At 40.1% G+C, this 24,033-nt stretch overlaps 1 protein-coding gene across 3 annotated transcripts; it reads right to left on the minus strand.

The window, feature by feature from the left end:
- Positions 1-460: 460 nt before the first annotated feature.
- ccdc50a (coiled-coil domain containing 50a) lies at positions 461-22,155 on the minus strand. 3 transcript variants are annotated; one of them, XM_083888671.1, is made up of 13 exons: positions 21,954-22,155; positions 17,798-17,860; positions 14,118-14,247; positions 12,265-12,355; positions 11,760-11,862; positions 8,240-9,157; positions 7,422-7,570; positions 6,864-6,908; positions 6,002-6,145; positions 5,815-5,897; positions 5,610-5,719; positions 5,479-5,499; positions 461-2,703 (listed from the first exon to the last, which is right to left on the minus strand). In XM_083888671.1, exons 1-13 carry the CDS (start codon positions 22,000-22,002, stop codon positions 2,684-2,686), a joined length of 1,926 nt encoding a protein of 641 aa, XP_083744797.1. In that variant the 5' UTR covers positions 22,003-22,155; the 3' UTR covers positions 461-2,683. The 3 variants fall into 3 exon arrangements, with proteins under 3 accessions (XP_083744797.1, XP_083744798.1, XP_083744799.1); XM_083888672.1 differs by lacking the exon at positions 5,479-5,499; XM_083888673.1 differs by lacking the exons at positions 14,118-14,247; positions 17,798-17,860; positions 21,954-22,155 and adding an exon at positions 12,111-12,168 and having other exon boundaries at positions 12,265-12,340.
- Between the last annotated feature and the right edge of the window lie 1,878 nt (positions 22,156-24,033).

The raw sequence follows: 24,033 nt of genomic DNA on the forward strand, positions 1-24,033 counted from the left end.
GTCCAACTAACTTCTAATTCTGAACCCTGTGTTGATGTTAAAATTATACCAGTTTTCACTTGTGATATGTATAACATTACGGTAAAAAAAAATTGTGGAATTGTATTTCACTGATACTAGAAGACCTAAAATACTAAATAATAAATATATAATATTTATTTGTGCAAGAGCAACCCTGCAGGTGAAGAAGTTGGGTAAACGGCTGATGAGACTTACGTGCAGTAGAACCTCGACGTCAGTCCTTGAAGCAGATGCACATAGACCACACTGGATGTCACTCCTGGCCAATAAATGCATGTCATGTTATGGAGCTTCACTGGGAACTGAAGAGGACATCCATACAATTGTGAATTTCAGTGCATTAACAGAAGAGTCTAAAGCATAAATTGTGTAAATGCTGATAGTTTATTACACTTTGAAATGGTATAATTAAAATGAAATTTTAATTCAAAGGTCCCGTTACATTAAGTGCAAACACGTATGTGTTGATTCATAATTGGTAGATTGCATACAAGCCCAGGATTAAAAGAAAATAATACATTGAAACTTAACACTCACTGTTTGATGTAGACAGCACTCAAATAACCCAGCATCATGCACAACATCCAGGATTAAACCAAGACACATCGAGATCACATCCGTTTTGGTTGATAAATACTAAATATGTTTTCTTAGCTTTCAACATGTCCACAAGGTGGTGCTCTAATCAAACAACAGAATAGGAGACCCACCTTGGTGAGGGGGGAAATTAGCCTCAACTTTAAACTTTTCCCAATTTCAAGTCCCTGAAAGAAAAACAAACATATGGCACAAATCCCATTCCATCATCAACAATTAAAACATGATCAATTCACTTACACCAGCACATACAGTACTGCTGCATGTCCTCAATAACAAACATTTCACACACACACAAAAAGACGACTGTATATTATAGAACCCAACTCGTACTTTCAGCAACATTTATTACAAAAGAACATGAAAGCAGCTCAGAGTACCCGTCTGAGTCCACCTGAATGTTCAGCCTGAAACCAGTCTCAGTCAAACCAAAAAGCTTCAAATAAAATACTTTGATACATCATCTCTATTCAATATGAACAGAAAATAAACTCAAATAGGTCCCTTTAAGTAGTGACATACATGTATGTCAATTTTCCAGCTACACCTGTGTGAATTTCCCCTCCGTCTACATGAACTTCTATTGTGAGATTGTTTGCTTGTTCTGAAGACAGGAAGTGATTTCTGCCTTTGAGTTTGAGACAAAGATCAGAGGACTTTTTTTTTGTAACAGGGAACAAAACCAATGCAACAATGAGAGGAAAGAGCAACAAAATACTGTATAAAATAAAAGCCTCCCTTTTTGACCAAAGATTACCAGTTGGGACGCAAGCATCTCAAATTTGCCATAACGGCACACGTGATATGGTCACACAAATTTGATAAAGAAAAAAACAAAAACAATTACATTTAAATAAAACAAAAGAAAGATATTCGCACACGTCTGCGCCATAAGCACAAGCACAAATTCAGGTTTGACACAGACAAGCAATGTACATGCATTTCATTTCCGTTTTTATGAGCTACTTTAGGTTTGCTAACGGCAACTGCTATGAAAAAGTGGCAGGAAATTTATAGAATAAGAGCAAGCACTTATTTTGTTCATTCACAAGAAGAAAATGATTGGCTTTTTGTGGCTCTAGCCCTTTCCGACTAAAATGTGAATAGAAAGCTTAGACAATTGGATATAAAGCTGAAATGCATGTACACAGTTGTACACTTTCAGTAAGCATGCACATAGAAACAGTGAGTCATACACAGAATTCCATCCAACCGCTTTTAGATTAAGGGTTAAAATGTGCCCCTCACAAGCTGAAAGCGCTGACAACCATTTAAATGTCCATAGATCATCACAAAGCTCCACTTCTTCTGCTCTGGAACCAGGTGGTAATAATGTCAAAACTACCAGCATCTTGATAAAAGGCTATTTTTTTTGTTGTTTTGTTTTAATACAGCAATGTTTATGTACTCCTCCAGAGTTGTACGTTGTGTGGCACATGGACAAGGCCTGCGTAGTCTTCGGTGCACAGCATGACAGGCGAGCGCACCTGCAGCATGGGGTGATACAAAGCAGCTGCCGTGTTTGGTTCTAAGACACTGTAGCATCCACGGTGGACCACACAGGCACATTCCCATGACGAGTCATGAGGAAATCTGAGATTAAATCCAGCATTGAGCCCCCTGTGATGACGTGGTCCACAGATGAAACATCAGCACATGATGAGCACAGCAAATGGAGAGCCAGTCCCTCTACTTCAACAGCTAAGAATCATGGGAGTTTATGCCACAAGGCTGCTCTTTCGGCATGTCTTGATCTTAAGTCAGATAAAAGAAATCATATCAATCATAATTTAAAAAAAAGAAACAAAAACAAATAAAAAAGAAAAACTGTGCGAGTGTGCTTCCAGCACTCACAGAACCATTTCTTTAACTCTGGGCAAGATTTGGAAGGTACATAAAAAAATAAAAAATAAAAACAATATACCATTGCAAACTTAGATTGTCCCAAGGCTTTTACCCAACAGAGTGCGAATGGTTAAAAACAAAAAAAGACAAATTTTTATATATATTATATATCTGTGTAGAACGATTGGCCAACATGTCTGGATGTGGAAGAGAGCCTGAGTCACCGCTTGTAATAGGCACCTGAAAGAAAAACAGAAGAGATCAGTTTTTCTTCATCCAATCAGAGCTGGCATTTCAGCTGCTTACACTAACGACGCCCTCAAAACACAGATTAAAACACGGTCACTCAATTGTTGCTGACCATAAATGTCTCGACAGTTTCAGCCTAATTAGTGAGGACTTGCAGCATTGCAGCTCGAGGATTTCAACTCATTAACCCTTTAAAACCGATCGTATCGCTGATGACACTTTTGCACAAGCGCATTTTGCATTACACAACGTTTTTTGCTATCGGAAAAACGGTTTCCGAAACCTGAGAAGTTGCACGTCGAAGCCAACGTGTGGTTATTACGGAAATTAAAATTGTGCCATTTCATACTGGAAGCCATCTTCATTAGCATCTTTGTAGCCAGAGAGTGGGAAGAACACCTGAACATAGTTTCCATTTTTTGCCCAATGAGAGACAAAGAAACATTGAGACACAAAAAACGTTATCGTGAATATTAGGGATGCAACGGTATTTGGTATTTTACCAAACCGTTTGGTACACCCTGTTTGGTTCAATACGCAACAGCATTTCGTTACGTTTCAGTATGTGATTAGATCCACTCAGGAGCAGAGACATGAGCGCAGGTGCGCTGCGCTGCTCATGCCGCCTTCAGCGTCAATCAGCGCGAGTGAACAAGACTCAGAAAAAAGGAAGTTTGAAGCAGCACCGTCTTCGTATACGTCCGCTCTGTGAGATAATTTAGGATTCAGCGTAGACTACGATGAGAATGAGAAAATAAATGTCAGAATAAATGTGTGAAGTATTGGACAGACACTCGCTCTACAGCGCCACCCAGAGCAAGCGCCATCATCCGTCTCTTTCACTTGGAGCAGCATGGTGTATTTGTAGTTGTAGTTTCTGAGTGGGTTAAAATTGTGTTTATTTTTGTTGGATAGCACTAAACTTTATTTATTTTTCATTTGTGTGGTTTTATGTTTGCCGTTTCATTTGATCTGATAGTGCACTATTGTTTAACCACTTCTTCCCTGACCCTCTTTTTGGAGTCCCTGCTCGAAAATGCCCAAACTAAATAGAGTAAACCTCTGCAGTTAAAAGCTCTATGTGGATTATCTTGGTATCAAAATAACGATAACACTTTACCACCTTTAAAATATGCAGTAGGAGCTTAAAAACACATGGAGGTCATGTAACAACATATGGACATGAGCTGTGCAAAGTCTGATGCTGCTGAAATGAAGCAGAGTGAAATTACAGAGGTTATAATAAAGAGATGTCTAGGCGTTCTCTCTTTTGGCAAAGCTTGGCACCATCTGTGCCATCAGATTTTTTAGGTACCAAATGATTAAAAACCCATTTAATTTTATTTATACGTCACTACAGATCTAAAAAGAACTTGTTTTGAAAAAAAAAAAAAAGATAATGTGTAAATCGATGCTCACTGTGCGGTGCGTAATAACTCTGTGGCTCTGCAGCGTCTTCAGTTATGCAGCGCCATAACTTTGGCTTACCTTGGTCAATTAGGGTGATTGACAGTTCGTTTTAAACCTCTAAACCGGTAGAATCAGACCCCGGTCTCCAAATGCGTGTCAATCACTTCATTACCGAGTCAAAAGGACATAAATGCATACGACGCATTTGGGCGGACATTCGCCCTTCTCTAATCAGAACGATTTAATGTTGCTCTGACATGATCAATCAGACCGGGATCTGTTCCCAAAGCATGCTGGAAAGTGTAGTTCTTCATTAGAAGTGGTTTTGTTCCGGTGGAAATAATTTGCTTTGATAAACAGCAAAGGTAAGATGACATTCCTGCTTGTATTTCTTGAAAGTCAGTTGTTGTTTTGCTCTTATTTTGGGGATCCAAGAATCCGTAGAGTGATAAAAATGGCTGACGCTCTGGTGCCGCTTTTCAATGTGTGCGCTGTGACAGTTTTTTTCCGCTTCTGCCGTTTAATCCATCTGTGTTTTAACTGTGTATATGAGCTTTTAGCTGAGTTTCTGACCTTTCTGTGGGTATGCAGCATGTCTATGTTTGTTAAAGTTAGATATGGTTTTATGATGCTTTTGTCGCTGCGTCTGACGCTGCCCTCGATCCCGGGGGCAACCGTGAAGAGGTTAAATAAAGTTTGTGGTGTGATTATATCTGTGCTTTTAAGTATTTTTACAATGTAATATTGCCTTTGCTAGTCTGAGTAGTTTTATATTAAGATATCAAAATTGTATCGATACCGTGGCCCAAAAACCGTGATACATACCGAACCGTGGAGAAACTGTACCGTTGCATCCCTAGTGAATATACTGTTGAAATTTCAAATTTAATACACAGAATCTGTTATACTTGTAAAACTGCAGTAAACAAACCTTTTTGTTTTTCTTCATTTTAAATTGTTAAAACAGTATTTTAACATGCAGCAAATTGTAAATAACTGCCAGATATTGCAAGTCATTCTGGAAAAACGGCCAATAGCACTTAATTGCAGGAGATTGTCTGGTGTTTTCATGGTTAAAATAAGCGAAAGAAAGTCCAGATAGACATTTTGAGGGTTAGGTGTTAAATGGTTAACGTGCAGTCTGCAATATTTTGTTTTGTCACTATTGATCTAAAATTCCATAATAACCTCTTAGCAAAATGTAAATCAGTTTGAAATCAGTGTAAATCTGTTTTATCAGTGGTAAAAACGGTTTGTTGCACCCTAGGACTTTATCACATTCAACAAATGCGTATTTTAGCCACAAATTAACAATGAACACTTTGTTTTCATAACATATGAAGTCAGGACCCTCACCTTCATCACACTTCTGATATGCTATAGGAAATAATAAAGCAATAATTTACTTATAAAGTACGATCAAGTTCAATATTACTCTGTGTGGATCAAGTAAACACAGCCCGTCAGTCACATGATCACAGTCATACCTTTGTAAGCGGCCTCAGGTCTTGCAGGAGCACGCTGGGGGGCAGGGTGCTCCGGGTAGCCATAGCCGGGGTTAACGTTCTCATAGTTGTGTGCACGAGGCTGAGGAGGCCTAAGACAGGAAGAGGAAAAGAGAGGATGAAAATAAATGTAATGCAAAGCTCGACTTTGTACTTAGTGGGTGACTAAGTATGTATGGTTTTGTACCTGGCAGGCTTGTTGTGGTTCTTCTGCCTCTGGTATTCATGCTCATCTCGTGTTCTAGGTCGAACGACTTCTTCTGAATTTGGCTGGAGACAAACAAAAATTATGGTTTCTGTACCACAGTGGAAACACTTCTATTTCACCACAAAAAACATCATCATTTAAAGAAAGTATGATTATGGAAAATTACCCTGTAATCTCCCTCTGGCCGCCTCCTTTCCACTCCCATCCTCTCTATGGCCAACCTCTCCCTGTCTCGTTCCTTCTCCTTTTCCCGTTCTCGGTTCTTCTTATACTCCTTTTTCTCTTGTTCCATCAGCAGTCGAGCTATTTCCTGCCACATTGAAACAGAAGGAACTTAAACCACCAATTAAACTCAATACTACATACAGCGACAGAGAGAAACTTTAAATATGGATTCTACAGTATGTGTCACACACCTTGGTTGACATCAAATTCAAGGACCGAATGTGCTGACACAGCTTAACTTAAGTAAGTTTTTATTGATTTGGAGCACGCTCTGCATCTGACCAAGTGATTGTTCTGGGGATCTTGGGCTAGTCTTTGGAATTTTCTTTGTTGAACCAGAGATCTTGGAATTTGCATTTCCCAGGCATCATATAATTTACTCTCTTGCTTAATGTTACTCGCTCATTGTTCTACATGGAATCTCACATCAATGGCGGAGAGAGACAGTGTACTGTGTCCACAACACCGCAAGTAACTTCAACTCAATGTTTGTTAGTGTCATCAAGCAATGCAGGGCTCGTGAAAACAGTTGGTGGCAATGTAAAAAAAAAACAAGGGAGACATTTACTTAAATAGCAAACTTCTTTCTTTCACAAACTTTCAATGACCAACGTCGATTTAAAATTCACTAACTTTCAAGGATATCAAGGTTAATAACACTGGATTATGGATCCTGGATTGTGTCTTCTTACATGATGTCTATACAAAACTCAGATTACCTGACAAAGTTGATTTAATTAGCAGTGCAGAGGAAATTAAATATTAGAGCAGAGTCAGTTAAAGAAACATTTCCAGCCTCTCACCTCATCCTGTGCCACCTGAGCTGCACGAACATGCACCTTGCTTGCCTGAAAGCAGAGAATAAACAAAAAGTCATGTTTTCTGCGTGGAATATATTGTTTGAAGCCATCCACTGTGGATGTTATCATTTTCCTTGATATAAAGCATGATGGTTGGTTGGATTATGTAAATAGTGAGCAGCCGTTCAGTTAACAGTTAATGAAGTTTAATGACGAGAGCAAAATTCTCTTATACTCTTTGGTGATAACTTGTGAGGTGTGACGTGTGTATCTGGGGCTGGTATTATAGTTGCTTCTATCTGGACATTATGAACATAATGTTCATAATGTCCGTTCTCATAACCTTAAATAAAGGCTACCATTACCTGCCTGACAGTAATACTTTCTCGAACCATGTCAGGCTCCACGAATAATGGTCATGTTTGGGTTTGGCTCAGACAATAATACTGTCGGGTTTGGTCTATATCCTCTGGGGCTCGGTCAAGTTCAGACAGAAAAACAAGTTCAGAGACCAACTCTAGCAAAAATAAACAAAAATAAATTTTTGGGTTCCTCCCCCACCTTGACTTCTTCCTCTTGAAGCTTCCTGGCCACCTCCATGTCCTTCAACTCCTGCTCTCGAATATCTAGCTTCGTCAAGCCCTTGGTGGCCTCGTTCAGCCCATACTCACTTTCTATTACTGATCCACTCCCTCGGTGCACAATACGACCTGTGGAAATAACATTAACATAAATTATAGTTAGGCCTGCCGCTCACCAATATTTGCATGATCAAATAATCAATTTCCTTTATTTTAATTCATTGTTCTGTGCTAAAAATTATATTAAATAATCCAAACCACAACAGAACATTGTGAATCAACACATCATGATCATGACAGTGAAATCATTCAAATCATTCAGTATAATCAATTCAGTATTACAATACAAGTGGATTAAAGGCATACGGCACCCAAAGGGCTGCAGTGCATCTTTACTGGTGTTTATCCTTGTTAATCAAACCAGCTCTCCAGCAGTGAAGCCCTTTGAGATAAGAATCTGAGGAGCTATTTTACCAGAAAATCACAGCACACATTTCAGTCTGAGCACAGTGTCGGTGTTGACTTGTGAACAACTGAAAAAGCAAGAATGAGCGAAACCCACAGCACAGAAGCAACGAACCCAATCATTTCAGATCAAATTAAAACCTGAATCACAACAGGAATTACTTTGAAATCTTGTTGGTCCACAGGAGCATAAAGGAATTGAAGGTCTTTATTAGTGATACCCACACTGCAGGAGATCGACCCACCACCAGTTTGCGACAGAAGGAAAGCAACTCAAGTACACCACACATACACACGCACACACAGAGCCCAGAGGGAGGCCCAGGGTGGTACCTGTCTCGCTGTTGGGATGAGTATAAACACGTTCTCTGCTGGGACCCTCCCCCTGCTGAGTGTCCAAGAATTCCCGGCTGTCCCCTCTCCCTTCATCACTCCTGGGTTCGTCAAACACCTCTTCGTGAACAGAGTGGATGCGCTGCTGACCCTTGTCTCTCCTCCCCCTTTCAACATTATCTTCTTCCTCGAGGCTGGGCACCCTGTCCTCCCTTGTCCGGTCCCTGCTATGACCTTGCTCTAAATAATCCTCATCAAGTCCTCTCTCCCTGCTCCTGGTTCTTGCACGTTGTCTGTCTTTTCCTTTCTGTTTTTGTCGATCTCTCTCTCTCTGTCTGTCCAGACTATGTCCTCTCTCTCTGGATCTTTCCCGGTCTCTTCCTCTCACTCTCGCCCCCCTAAGATCCTGCTCCCTGTCCAACCTGTGGTCTTTTCCCATATGCCTCTCCCTTTCAGGGTCTCTGACCCGGTCTTTGTCACGTTGTCTGTCTCTTTCTCTGTCCCAGGCCTTGTCTCTCTCTATGGGTACATGTGGCTGAGGTGGTCTGTGTGGTTTCTCCTTCTTCCTCACCACTCTCTCTTGGTCCTCCCCTCCAGGGCCCCTGGTTCTGCCAGTCTCTGTGGGTTCATACTCTGGGTACCTGTCCCCATGTTTGCCTCTAGAGGGCAGCAGGTGCTCTGGATACGGATCTGCATGCCTGCTTCGCCCTCCCTCTGTCAAATAGTGGTCCGGGTATCTGGAGCGGCTGTGGGGTGCTGCTGGCTCCTGCCTTGGATATCTGCTCCTTTTAGGCTCTGTTGAGCTATAATCTGGGGAGTAATCACGACGTGAGCTCACTGGAGCGTTTGCATCATAATGACCTGGTGAAGTCGATCCGTGGCGAGGGGGTTTGTCCAAATCAAGAGGTCGTCTCGCCGCTGAGCAGCACAGAGATCAAGGAGCAAGGGTGGAAGGAGGGCAGAGTGGAGAGAATGATGATGGTTGATGACAACATGATGTGAAAAATGACAGACAAGAATGAGTTAGGCTGAGCTGATTAGTAAAGCACTGAGCTCCACATGGCACTGACAAGGAGAGTGATGGTCAAAAGATGGAGTAAATATGGAGTATTAAGAATGTAGGCATTAGACTTCACCCAAAATATCAAGAGATTTTTTTATCCTTTATATTAAAATAAGAGTGGAAAACTTTTCACGCAACATAGTGAACAACCAGTATGTGATAATATCTATATATCTATATATATATATATATTGATAGTTGTATTTGACAGCACACGGTTGAAAATCAATGTGGCACATTTTGGCAACGTGGTAAACACTATAACCACAGCATGTCTGAGAGAGCATGGTAGAGAGATTTTGATCTGAAAGATGACGACATTTCCTGGAACAATGTGTGGTAAAACATCTTTCTCGCCTCCAAGAATACAAATCACCATCTTACTCGCATGAAACCGATACCTGATTTTAAAACAAAAGTTGTACGGATGCTGCCATCTGCCTCACTCTCTGTGGTTCAATAAACAAAAAGTTTCATCGGTTAAACGCCATCCTACGGGGAGTTGGCCTGTGGCTGACAAAAGTTTAAATGAAAACAAAAGAGATGAAAAACAAGGAAGCACACAGCAGAGGCAGGTCCTCTATGCATAGAGAGTCAGCTCAATGGAATTCCAGCTATTTAAACTGCTACTTTGAACCTGTTGAAGTTCAAAATTTGAAACAATTGAAATTAAAAAGCCATGTACAGCCCGATTGACATCTGCCACATAGCGATATGGCTGGCTGTTGCCCTTCCATCTTATTTCACTTTTTATACATCTTTTTCATGTCTGCAATCATCAGTTGGAGACTCATGTCTGTGCAACCGTAATCCACTGGATTTAGAAACACACAGCCAGCCACCTATTTTTTTCCTGTGGGGGAAGAAGAAGAACAGTCTTGTACAATTTAATAATGTATCTTGTTACTAACTGTGAGGTCACTCCCTCAGAGTATTAGACAGAGAGTAAACAAAGAAACTGAATCATTCACACCTCTACAGTTGCATGGACATTGCATATACACAAACTGAGCAGGGACATTTGATGTGGGTGGTAATGCAACATACAAGGGTGTACATCAAGGTTTAAAACCACCTTTTTCATGGTTAAATTCAAGCACTTTTCAAGTGCTTTAAAGGTCAGTTTTCATGTTTTTCCAGCACCTTAGAGCTGTGGTAAATCACACATTTACTACACAAATAACTTAAAGATATAATATTATGCTACAAAACAACCAAAATCCAGATTTAAAATAATCACACACGCAAGTGAGGTCCAGGCAGAGCCGTTTTCATTTAGACGTTCCAACTTAATTTATTCCTCCATCTAAGGAATAAAAACTTTTTCAAGCACTCTATCCAAAATGCAGGAACTTTTCAAACCTTGAAAATACAACTTGGAAGCACTTTCAAGGATGTCAAGCCCCTGTACACCAAACACGGAACAGAGAACCAAGCAGTCAAATATCCTAGTATAGAGCGAGCAGGCACAGTCAGTAAGGGCAAAGCTTCATCGTGACAACCTTGCATGTGCTCCGTCTTTAGAAACAGATGAAGCACAGGAGAGGTGTAGATGTACAGCTGGAGGCACTTGACCAGTCCTATTTGTGTCAACAAATAAGTCACATGACCGTGCCTATGCAACGCTGTGTGCACTTCAAACCCCACCCAGGAAAATACTCTCATTGCCTCTCCCTGTTTTGCATTGCATGGTTTCACTATGCAAACAACCCCAGAGCCTGAGAAGTGGAACAGGCTAAACATTCTGTGTCGCCGTCATTAAACTTACATTAAAACCAACACAACAGCAACCTGCCAGTGGATGTACTTGGTCATCAAAACAAATTGCTGAGAACAAAAAAGAAAGGACAGGGAGGACAGAGTGGTTTCTGTTGTGAAGTTAATGTTCACACCCATCGAGCGTGCACAATCAGACTCTTGGTATCAGTCGGCTACATAGTTTAGTTGAAAGAGGGCAACATTTTACAAAGAATTCAGAAGAAAAGTCTAAAATTAGCTAAAATTAGTCACTTTTCTCTAAAAGATCTTCATGAACAGGCCTCCAGAGATTAATCATGCTCAGGTAAATGAAAAGGTTTAAAGTGGATTCACATGAACAAAAGTTGTTGGCTTTGAATGGTGTTTGTTCTTGATGCACTTGGCTCCTAACTAGAGATTCATACATCTGAGGTTGATATCCATTTATTCTGCATCTCAATACTGGACCACCCATTTCCTGTTGGTTTTCCTCTTCAATTGCAAGTCTAGTACTCTAATCCATCTGCGTATTAATGCTCCAATATATTTGCCTCAAGTCACTCAGCAACAAAAGCACACACTACATTAATGTATAGCTCTGTATCTCAGTTGACAAAAAGATTCCCTATATCCTTAAACTCGAAGACTCTTAGGGTTAAAATAAATAAATATTAGACACACATTAGCATGAGCCAATGGCGCTAACGCAGCTCTCCCCACCTCCGTGATCCTCAAAGTAATCCTCCTCGATGTTTGCCTCCAGTTGTTTTTGCCTCCTCTTTTCTTCCTTCATCTCCTTCTCCTGTAGCTTACGAGCTATAGCCTACAAACAAATAAGACAACAGTTAAACGTGTTGACTGACTTGAACAGCAAATAAATAGGCAAATCTGTAACAAATATGTCATATCATTGAAGCTTTGGAATGTAGTTTCTGCCGATTTTAGTGGTTGGATTCCTCATTCCCTGACGTTAGATAAAACACAGCAGTTAGACCATTTTAGTCATAATATTAATGAGGCCACAGAATCCTGATCTTTGCTTTATATTAAGTCTTTGTCACTATGGCTCACATCAGTTCAATGATCAGTGAAGTGCTCCACCCATCGTAGGCAAGCCTTGCTTATCCACCTGTCAATGTCGTATTAATGGGTACATGTGACCATACAGTACATTGTGCTTGAATGTGCAAAAACGTCTCACACGGTGTGTGTGTGCGTTTCTCACCATATCTTCTTCTTCCTGCTGTCGTTGTCGTTCTGCCTGTCGAGCCAGTTCTTCCTGAATCTCCTGGGCAATCTCATTATCTTGGCGCTCGCTGAAGTACCAGTAGGTTCCCATGTGTTGCAAAGTGTGTATGGAGAAGAGGGAGAACATTACATGATATAAGTCTACAATATCACCAACACTTAACATGTAATGTTATTCATTTGTTGTGGATTTATGGATTTGAATTGGTGGATGTATGCTTCCATTGACCAATGCAGTTTCAGTCTCCATGATTCTTTCTAGACTCATAACCTGTTTGTTGATTTAGAACAAATGTAATGTTTAACAAGCCAAGAAAATGTTTAGTGAAGCCAGCGTGACCTTGAATTTTAACCACACAAATCCAAGCAGATAATCAGCGAGTCTGAGAACTTTTATGCCAAACATGAGAGAGAACACACTCAAAAGAGAACATCATCTCTGAGTAGTGAGTACAAATAAATGTTTGAGATGGATGTTACGAGTGTGTCCTACAGGTGTTCTTAATATGAAGTTAAGTGCATCTTTTAGTTCAAGTGAATGTAACAATAGGAAGAAATTCCCCCAAAGGCCACATTGTGTTGACAAAATTAAAGTCACAGTGATATTTGATCTTCGACAACCAAATTCCCATCAGTTTATCTGAGAACATAATGGCATGGGTCAGTGTCTGTCGTTATGACATAATAGTACTTTCCTATTTGTTCAATGGGTAATGGTCTGTAATTACTTGTTGTCGTTTCTGTTGCCATCTATTAAATATTTTTCTCAGTACATAATTAATCTCAAATGTTCTAGTATTGACTCACTTAATATGGATGACTGAGATTTTCTAAGCACTGGCAAAAACCAAAAACGTTCAATCCTTGGCCATATGCCATCTATGATGAAATACTCTATATTGCCAAAGAGCAGCGTATGACACCAAGAAAACAACTTTGAATCCATCAAGGATGAGTGAAAAATGACGTGTGTTTTGATAGTGGCAGGAATGCGTCTGATGCACAGCTGAGCTCGGCAGCTCACTTTGGTTCGCTCACATCTATCAACAAAGTGATTTTGACAGCAAAAGAATCTCCCTGAAGGGCTGGTATGAAAAGATTGTTTTTCTGTGTGTAGACATACATACACAAGTGTTACATGAGAGGTATAACAGCTTCACTAGCCAGCGCCTCACCTGTTTTTAACCCCACAGACGATAGCACACTGTTGTGTCACACATGTAGCATGCCTTCATCATTCACTACACCCAGACAAGTGAAACTGCACCTTCCTGTTTGTCTGATGTTAAGTCAAATGTGCAGTAGGGTTTATGTGAAGTAGCACTGGCAAGAGCAGCAGGATGGATGGCAGTGTGAGCTCTACGCATGACAAGCAGAATTGGCTAGCATCAGTGGTGGAGCATCTGGCCTCTTCCTAGGCTATAGCCTCTGCTATAGCTTGCCATGTATGCGTGTGCTTCAAACTTTGACCTGGTTGAGCGGTTTAGTAAACAATTACAGAGCAGATAGAACAACTTTTTATACTAGTGCGACTAAACACAGCTTCATTTGGGTGAGGCCAATGTGGCTTTTATGTTTGTACATATTCAGTAACACAAAAATGTTACATAAACACAAAAATGTTACATAAACACTAAACCAGCAAAGATCTTCTCTAAACAGAATGAGATGCTTTTTATTGCAGCTCTATTAAATTTGTTTTCTGTCATCTCAGCCACATGCTCTCTCTTAGCCAAACAAAAAAAGCTTTATCATCCATTTCACAAACAGCATAAAAAATGTGGTTTGTGTATGTGTACACGTGTCTTTTGGTGTGAGAGAGACACCCACATGTCAGTGTGCTGTTTCTGGTTCTGGAGCTTGGCCCTCTTGTCTTCCTCCTCCTGCAGCTTCTTGGCAACCTGCAGGTCGTTCTGCACCAGGCGGCTTTTATGGACATTGGACGCCAAGTGGCTCTCAACTGTAGACACAAACACAAACATAAGCGTTATCATTTCTCAGGGTCGGTCAGGGTGGCTGTCCTGCAGTACAAGAAGAACTAGATTGATGACGAATAGCAAAACAATTAGGAGCTTATTTACAGATCCACACTTTCTTGCCATTCTTCTGTCTAAGGAGTAGTTGTTTTGACGGTCTGTAGAGAACAAGATCGAGGACAAGACACTTCGGTCTCTGGTAATAAACAGGGAGCGCTCTTAGTCACTGAGAAATGAATGTTCACAGCCGAGGCATCGTTCCAAGGCTGTGTGATGGCACGTTGTGGGCCATAACAGATGATAAATCCTGCTTGCTGACGCACTCCCAAGTGCTTTGTAAGCATGGAAAGCATCACTCACTCGCTCAGTTCTGTTTCACCTGCCTATCGATTTTTGTTCCAAGCTTTCATGTGAAAAGCACCATTACATTTGGCAATTTACCCTGCGAGAGGCTCCATAAAGTTCCTGATCTTTCACTGGTCAGATTGAATGGGGAAACTGTGAGTCACACCTCTGGCAACTTGGTAAAAAGTCAAAGGTTTGACATTGATTTCGTTTTTTTTTTTTTTTTAGTATGACGCTGATAAATTGACTTATGACTGCACAACAAAATATTTGAAGACAAAACTGATGTTACGGCCCAAGATAAGGCTATCATTTATCCACTGCCACGCTTTTCAAAAAGATAATTGATTCATCTTTCATAGCAGGAAAAAAACATGGCCCGGACACCGTAACGTCTCTTAATTTAACAAACTCAACCTTGAAGAGGTCTCCGCTCATTCAGAAAGAGGAGTGGGGTTCGATAGACTTAGGCTGAATCCCAATACCACCCCTTAGCCCTCCCCCTTCCCCCTACCCCTTTGTCAGAGTTCCCCTTGGCCCTCAAAACAGAGTTGAGGGAGCGAGGGGTACGAACGTTCCCCTAAGAAATGAGACACACCTCCATTACGTCATCACGTCGTCCGGACTTGACGCTCGCGACTGCTACATCAACAAGCCGATGCGATGCTTGTTGATGTAACAATCCAAAAATGCCGTCCTCACAAGTAATGTCTGTTGCCTGGGCTATTTTTCTGTTTTTACGACTGTCAGCTGCTAACAAAGACATCGGCGGCGACGCTGTGAGGAGTGTTCACACACACAGTTACAGCGACTGCAGACCCGCTGCATTACCATAGCCACACACACACACACACACGGTGCAGAGGGAGAACGTTGCTCGCAGACAGAGCGGAGGAGAGCGGGGACAGAATCTCCTGTTCTGTCCTGAAGACGTAACTGTGCACTCCGGCACAATTTGTTAATGTTAAAAAAAAATAGCGATAGCAGCTAGCTAACCACTTACGAAAGGAACGCCGGGATAGCATCGGCTACGACTAGCTAGTAATTCAAAACAAACTTGACTAGTGATTCAGAAACACCGTTGACAATTGAAGAAGACCACAATACAATCATTACACATGACTGTCGTGATTAAAATACTGAAAATACATTTGTGCGAGTCTTTAACGGCCAGCTTTCAAACTTCGCTGACAGGTGACGCGGCGGAAGCTGCGAAATTCCTCGAAGCCCTCCGTTTCAAGTGTGGTCCTGAGGAAGCTTCGTTTCGAGGGCTACGTAGCCCTACGGCTTGGCCCTACCCCTTAACCCTTATGAGAAATGAGACAGCCCTACCCCTCACATGAACGCGCAAAAACAAGGGGTAGGGGGAAGGGGGAGGGCTAAGGGGTGGTATTGGGATTCAGCCTAAACCTCAGACATGTCAGTGAGCAGCTGTACACTAAAATAGAGAGAGAAATATGCCACAAATGTGCCATAATAATTTCCATTCAACATTTGTATTCTGCAGTGTTTCACATTTTCAATGAAAATAGGAGCCAGCTGAAAAGGGCATGTGTTAAAAAGTCACCTTTGGGACGACCATCTGTTGATGTGACCCAGGATAAAAGGGACACAATTAGGACCGACGGGCTAAGCCTTAATGACCTTAAGGTGTCAAAAGGGAAACAAACATTTTTCTAGCTCAAGTCAGTAATGAGGCACAACAAAAGGATCAAAGGGAGATGAGCCTTGGTTATGGGATCACCCAAGGCTTTAACATGGTTAATGAAAACACGAGGACAGGCATAGCCAAGATCTAATCAATCACAGCTAAAACACACAGCTGACATGTGGCCTTCTTTCTTGCGGAGCTTCCAGCATAATTGATTCTTTAGATAATATATTCATGGACCCACGACAGTAAACTGTTGTACAGAAGAGAGAAGCATTTTCTGTACATCATGTACTGCTGGATGTTTGTTCTCGCTGTTTTATTGCAGTTGGCATTCGTAATGTTGCATTACGCTACTTTTCCTTTGCGTCTACTGGCAGGTTTATTGACAACACTCATTCATCCATCTTTTCAAATCAAAAAAGCTCACTGAATAAATCTGAACATAATAACATAACAGCAGCCTCTTTCTGCTATTTCCTGTCCCTTATTTAGTTCATCTGTGTCTGGTGAAAGGAACACAAGGTCTTATTTCTTGGTGTGAATCATGGGATAAAAATGTTTCACTCAGAAGATGAAAGCTTAACCAACAGTAGAAAAATAGCATATTTAAACACTTCTTACCCTAAGCTTTACTTACTCTCTCTGTGAACATCCAGACTATAATGCTACCAAGGTGTTTTCAAACTAAAACAACAAACTATTTCTAAACTTCTCAATTTTAGGTTCTCCAACACAACAGGGTAGTGTGGATAAAAACAAATACTGTGGATGGATCATGGTCAGACAGTTTATCTTGATGTGTTTGGTGGAACAAAAGAAATGCACAATGGAACTAACCAGAGAGCGAGTGTCTTTGTGTTTTTAATCATGTAAAAAAAATTAATCATGACACATGAGCTTGCATAAAGGCAGCAGCTGATCTAACATTAGGTGCACCACATACACAAAACTGTTTGGGACTGTGTCTGTGCACACACAAACACAATCACTCAAAGTTAGAGTATGTCAGTGAGTTCAAGATAAAAACCCTGGTTGCAGTTTTCACATCCGATCCTGACTAAGGCTTCTCTGTGAAACAGCTGCAGCACACATTATTAATGTGATCCCAGCAAATCACATGCACAACTCCACTGTTTTCTACCACTATACAGGTCTGTTGTGGCTGAAGAATTAGATGACTACGTTACTTAATTTTACTGACAAAAGGGATATGTTTGAGAGAGGGTAAGGGTTTTTATTATTAAGATCCAAATACATATTCCAACTAGGAATGCAGCAGGGGGAAAAAACAGCACTATACAAGCCTGATGCAGAAAACATATGACGATAAATTATTTAAGTGTTTCAACAGACTGTAGAAAAAGGGAATGGAAGAACCGTGGATTTTTTCCCCCCCTAATAAAGAATAGTAAACATCAAAGGCACTTCTCTGTCTGAAGTTTCACATGCAGCCATAATTAGGAACACAGAAAGCAGATGTTTAAAATAAGAAGTCATATGTTCCCTCTGATATCTGAGATATATTAGTCCCTTACTTTCTTGTTCCTGGAGGTTATAGGCCAGGCAGTGGTCCTCAAGCACAGCAAAGTCTCGGCACACTGAAAAAAAAGAAAAGAAAGACACTGAAATGTAAAACGAACCTGAAAAAAGTAACTGAGATATTAGATGTGTATTAGGTGTTTCAAAACCTGACATATCTGCCTGCATGATGGCTTGAATAGAAACACGACTTACAAACAACCAAGGACAGGTAGGTGACGTTAAGAGATTAAACCTGTAGTATGTAACTTTTAAATATAAACAAATTAAAAGTTACATTCAAACCACTGTCCGATAAGTTCACACAATGATGATTAAGTCTATCAGCTCCACATCACTCTGTACGGCAGTGTATCAGTTATGTATCATCTGGTGACATTATTGTCCTGAACACGGGGCGATAGGCGAGGTACACCCTGGACAGTTCGGCAGAACAATCAAAAACAAAAACCACTAAAAAAGGCACTGCAACTTTCACAGAAACACACAAGATAATTAATGCGTCTTTAAAGCAACGTTACAAAGAAACATTTTGAGAATTTAGTTTATGTTTGATGGCTTCTTGAAAAACAGCATTAATGCATTAAAAAAAAAGAAAAGTAGTTGTACTTGTACTTCAATATATATATTTAAAAGTGTAAAGCAACAGATTAGAAACGGAGCTAAACTGTTTCAATCACTCTGATAAAAGTGTTTAGGTACCAACATTTTTTGGTGATTTTATTTGCATCAGCGCAGGCATGAAGTGAAACTGTAAATGAGGAAGCACAGTTCATACTTGGGCTAAAAACAAAACTAAGATGAAAGAAAGCATTTTCTTAAGTTAGATGTGCAGTAGCCATGTCACTGACAAGCAGTCAGTGAACAATGAACTTTTGTGTGACCATCCTCACAGCACAGACATATTCAAGTTGTATCATACACGTGATGTATTCAAAATGCTGTTCATCCACCACAATTTATTAATTAAATGCCCTTGCAGCTCAAACTTTTAAAATAAGCAATATGTGAAGACCAACAGACAATCTGAGATCTGAAACATGCAAACAATTGTATGAACAAATGCTTTATGAAGCCAAGTGTGACTAGATAACTCGAAAAGACACAAGCACCACCATTACATCAAAAATCAAGTACTCAATTATACGCATCTCTAACATGCCAAACTCACACTTGCTGTGTTATGACTGTATACTGAGTCATTGCACTCATCAACCTACCGAGTGTTATCACTTATGAGCCAAAAGTGCCATCTGACCAGAAATACACTGAAACATTACAATAATATCATCTATGTAGTAATGCTTATTTTCCATCTCACACAATATTACCACCGCATTTACATTACAGTACTTTCCATCTATGGTTTCAAAATCACCGATGCCAGAGTGTGAACACCCCTTCTGGAAAACAATTGTTGACTGTTGTAGGTGGGGACATTTCCCCTCATAAAACTCCAACACCATCACCACACATCAATCTAATGTGTTCTGAAAAGCCAGACAATTTTTTTTTTTTGTTATTCTCCCTTCGACTGTTCAGGATCCGAGTCTTCATCTGTTGACAGTTTACTGAAAAACAGAAACTAAACATATCCGCCTCTAATTCCAGATGTGGACCTTATAGCATAAGACGTACAATAATGTACTGAAAGTATGGCAGCTGCTTCTACGGTTCAGTTAAAACCCTGAAGTATGAAACACTTCTTCAGTTGCAAAAATGTAAACCTCAGCATCATAAAATAGGAGAAAATATAGCCATGATTTCATCTCACAAGATACCATTCACCACCCTGCTGCTCTTTCACCTAATCTTGTTTTGAGAAATAATTAATATCAGTTACATAATGTTTATTTAGATGTTATAAAAACATTATTGGACACTAATCTTCTATTTAAGCCATCTCCTAGTTTTCCTGCTGTCCAGAAGCTCATATTGCCAGGCTCACAGGCCGTCATCTGCTCTCAACAGCCGTCATCTGCTATAACAAGCATCACTCATGTTCTATGTGTTAAAATACATAGTTCTAAGTAAACAAGATGGGACGCAAACAAACATCACATGAGTGGTGCATATTGCCTGAATGCAGCAGAAGAGAGTATGACAGCCAGGGTGAGTGGTTGCAATCCTCAAGGGAAAGGCAAGACCTCTACTAAGCCCCCCACATGCTTCAAATCAGTATGGGATTTAATTACACATCCATTTTCAACCATATGCTTAATCTTCTTAGCAGAGAAACCTGAGAATTACCATGGCTAGTAGTACAGTTAAAAAAAAAACAACCTGGGTTGTTTTTAACTGTGCTTTAGGTTTGTGCGACAACTTATTTTATTAACTTTTAAACCGCAACACTTCTCAAAAGTCAGCATTCAACTAAGATCAGGATTTTCCAACAACAAGCAACATCTGCAAAATATGATTTAGGCTCACACAAATCAGCACCACCACAGACATTTGTGTCAGACATGCAACTTGAGCTTTCAAAAGACAAGTTCAGTTACTCTGGGAGTAACAGTACAAGGAAACATGACTGCTCACAATATTTACTATGTTAAAAATGCACAAGAGATGACCATGAAACTTCCCCAGCATTTTTTTCCATTCTTCCCCTCTGCAGACTGGCCATGCAGTGGAGACGTCTGCAAGTCTCTGACCAGAATAACAAGCATCCTGCTTCCAACAGCTGACTCCTTTCCACCAGCACAGCATTCCAACCAATATCTGTTTCAGAGTCAACGCTCCAACTTTTACCTGCTTTTGTTGGAAGAGTATGGAAGTAGTCGTTGACAATATGGGGTGTGTATAAAAGTCATGTGAGAGAATTAATTTCAATGAAATTCAGATGCAACGATTATGTCAATTTTCCATCTACCAGAGTTCCTACACATTTTCCATTTCTAAATTCCATACTTTTCCAGACTCAAATATCCAGACTTCTCAGAGGATTTTTCAGTCAGTATTAAACATGTGAATACCAATTGTTAGATGCTTATTATGTAAATAAATGGTTTTAAATAAAAAATAAATAAAATATTAATTTTTCATGAAGGCAGCCCTTGGAAAACTTGCATCGACCCATGACACTGTCGACAATCAAAGACACGTATGGAAAATAATATATAAATGAGAATCACAGTGAGTAACAGTAACCATGGTAACTCAACATCATTCTACAGGCAGCTTGATTAGTTTCACATGATCTACCGATATTTATTTTAAATTACATAAATAATATTGTTAACAATTGTAATTAAAATTTGTGCCAGGACCCGTTTTGGCCACTGCCATTCGTGGCTTGTGCCCTAACAAGCGTATTTATACATCTAATTGAAAGTTGTATATGATACATTTAATAATGGGATAATTATGACCAAATGTATTTTATTACTGTTAGAAAAACATTGCTAGCAAACTATATGTTATATTCAATCACCTCACTGGCAGATGTGCCTCAGCTACACACTGTGTTTGAAAGACGGTGAGGTCGTGGGCCATGTTTTTATTATAACATGGTATCAAGTGGGGGGGGGGGGGCGCATGTAATCGATTGGGGGGCCGCATGTGGCCCACGGGCCGCCAGTTTGAGACCCCTGGGCTAAAGCCTCACATTCTGAGTGAATCTCCACGAACTACGTTATTATAACAATAAATATAGTAGCGCGGACTGGTTATCATACCGTGAGCGTTTGATATTGTCATAGTTGTAATACGAAATTGAACACAGCAGACAGCAATACCTACAATGTGACATGTATTAAGGCTATAGAATCACCCACCTACAGTGTTTTTAACCCACACGACTTAGTGTCTGCCACCATGTCACCACAGTCACAAAATCATTGCGTTGATAAAGGATAATAATATATACGTATATATATATATATATATATACACACAATACCTGGACTGCACATACATTTAATCTGCCACGACATATGCACCACACAGGTTTAGCAGTCTAAACTGAGCCGTGAGAAATAACGTTAATGTGCTAGCGTCCATTAGCAAAGGTGTGCTAACTACCATCATCACCGTGGTGAAGGCGACAGTAACACAAACACCTGTACTCATTCAGCTAGCATCAGCTTCAGTGCTAATGCTAGCCAGCTAACTAGCTACGTCAAAGTAGTACATTATTATTATGGACGTTACCCTCTTTCACTCCAGGTAGCTTTTTCTGGTCGATGCTAAATTCAGCCATGTTGACACCGGTAGTAAGTAAAAAAAACAAAAACAAAAAAAAACAGCCCAGCTGACGGTGAATTATACGTCCACGCTTCTTCCGAAGGTTAACGGCAGCCTGATTGATTGCCTTGACTCATAAACCCGATTGATGGTTCAGGTGCTGGACGGCCCTGTTGATTAGTTTCGGTAGCCTCTCTCTATCTCTCTCTTTCTCTCTCGCTCTCTCGATACGTCGTCGTTGAGATTGTTTGGCAGCTGTTTGACTGAAGCTAGCGTCAGATTTTCTCGACGAGCGTCCCTCCCTCCCTCCTTCCTACAACCTACTGTCGTCGAGTCGGACACAACAAACACCGCGTCTTCTCACAGGAACTTCAAAATAAAAGCTCATATATGCCACGTGGTCTGCAGCTCTGATTCTCTCTCTTTTTTTAACTCCCTCTGATGAAGACTTGTCATTTCCTACGAATAATAATATACGAGCTATTTCAGATTACAAAATAATACATAGATTTTTTAAATTATTAAAATGATCATAACTATCCATGGGCCACACATTTGGTGTTGTGGTTAGTGCTCTTGCCTTTACAGCAAGATACTTGGTAAATAATGGTCAAACCAGTTATTTGAGTTATTGTTGTTCTTCTATCATCTTGGACCAGTCTGGTCAGTTCTTTGACCTCTGGCATCAACAAGGCAAATTTTGCCCAGAGAACTGCTGCTCACTGGATGTGTTTGTTATTTTCAGACCATTCTCTGTAAACCCTTGAGATGCAATGATTAAAGTCATTTAAATCACATTTCATCCCTCATCTGAAGCCTGGTTTAAACTTCAACAGATCGTCTTCACCATGTCTACATGAATAAGCACTTTGAGTTGCTGCCATGTGATTGGCTGATTATAACAGATGTAACTTAAAAGAAGGCCATTGAATGTGTCATGGATGAATCAGAAAACCTTTTATCGACCCCTTATAAGTGTACAACAGACCTCAATTTGAACACCACAGATCAATGGTCTATAGGATACAACCTGACAAATAAAGTTAAAATTAAGACACCTTAAAAAAGACAACATTGACATTGAAGAGGAAGAGTAAAAGAGAAAGTCCCTAAACAGGCCCTAAGCTGACTCCAGTTAGGAGTCACCTGTGCATGACTATTATTGATAGAAGTGTAACTATTTAAATTGCATTAAATATATTCTAGCTGTGTTGTTTAATCCAAATCAGTGTCACTCTTGTTTTTTTAAAAACATTAAATGGCAGAAAAAAATCTACATACATTTAATATATGACACTCTTGAAGCGAGAGTTCAGTGTCTGCTAACTGCTAGTTTCATAGCTCAACTACATGTTTTTTTTATATAGTGGTTCTCAGACGTACATTATTTTGAAGGCTGAAATATCAGACTTCCGGTATAATTCGTGCGTCATCGCGCTAGCTTGACCAAACTCCCTCCATAAGGTTCAGTGACTGTGGACAATCTGCAGCTGCAAAGAAGCCTTTGCTTGCCACGAAGCTAAAGGGAACACACGGTGTTACAGAGGCGTCATGGAGCCACGAGACTACACGTGAATTCAAAATAAATAAGCGCATTGACCACACACACACACACACACACACACACACACACACACACACACACACACACACACACACACACACACACACACACACAGAGTCCTGGCCATGATTGAGCCATGATATTATGCTAATATAACTGCTCCCTCTAGTGTTAATTATTTCAACGTACAGTGTCTCTAACACAATTCTATTGACTTGAGGTGCTTGTATCATTCATGATAAACTGGTATCACAGATTTAATTAATTGCCAAACAATAATCCCATCAGGAGATACACAGCCTACACTTAATGCTACAATAACATTATAATAACAACAACAACAACAATAATAATAATTATTATTATTTATTTATTTATTTTTAAACATACTATAAGTTCAACGCGACCCTGACCTTTTACCTGTTTGAGAACAAAAACTGTGGATATGGCTTCATTTGACAATGAACAAAAATGGATTTGGCC

The sequence above is a fragment of the Microchirus variegatus genome (assembly GCF_963457635.1).
Source record: "Microchirus variegatus genome assembly, chromosome: 4".
NCBI classification, from domain to species: Eukaryota; Metazoa; Chordata; class Actinopteri; order Pleuronectiformes; family Soleidae; genus Microchirus; species Microchirus variegatus.

What these genes read in the sequence shown, in the direction of transcription:
- ccdc50a (XM_083888671.1), bottom strand. Translation starts at nt 22,002, where the DNA reads ATGGCTGAATTTAGCATCGACCAGAAAAAGCTACCTGGAGTGAAAGAG. An exon ending in GCTACCTGGAGTGAAAGAGG is followed by an intron (nt 17,861 to 21,953) that starts GTAACGTCCATA and finishes CTTTTTTTTCAG; the next exon opens with TGTGCCGAGACTTTGCTGTG. An exon ending in AACCACAACAAGCCTGCCAG is followed by an intron (nt 5,720 to 5,814) that starts GTACAAAACCAT and finishes TTCCTGTCTTAG; the next exon opens with GCCTCCTCAGCCTCGTGCAC.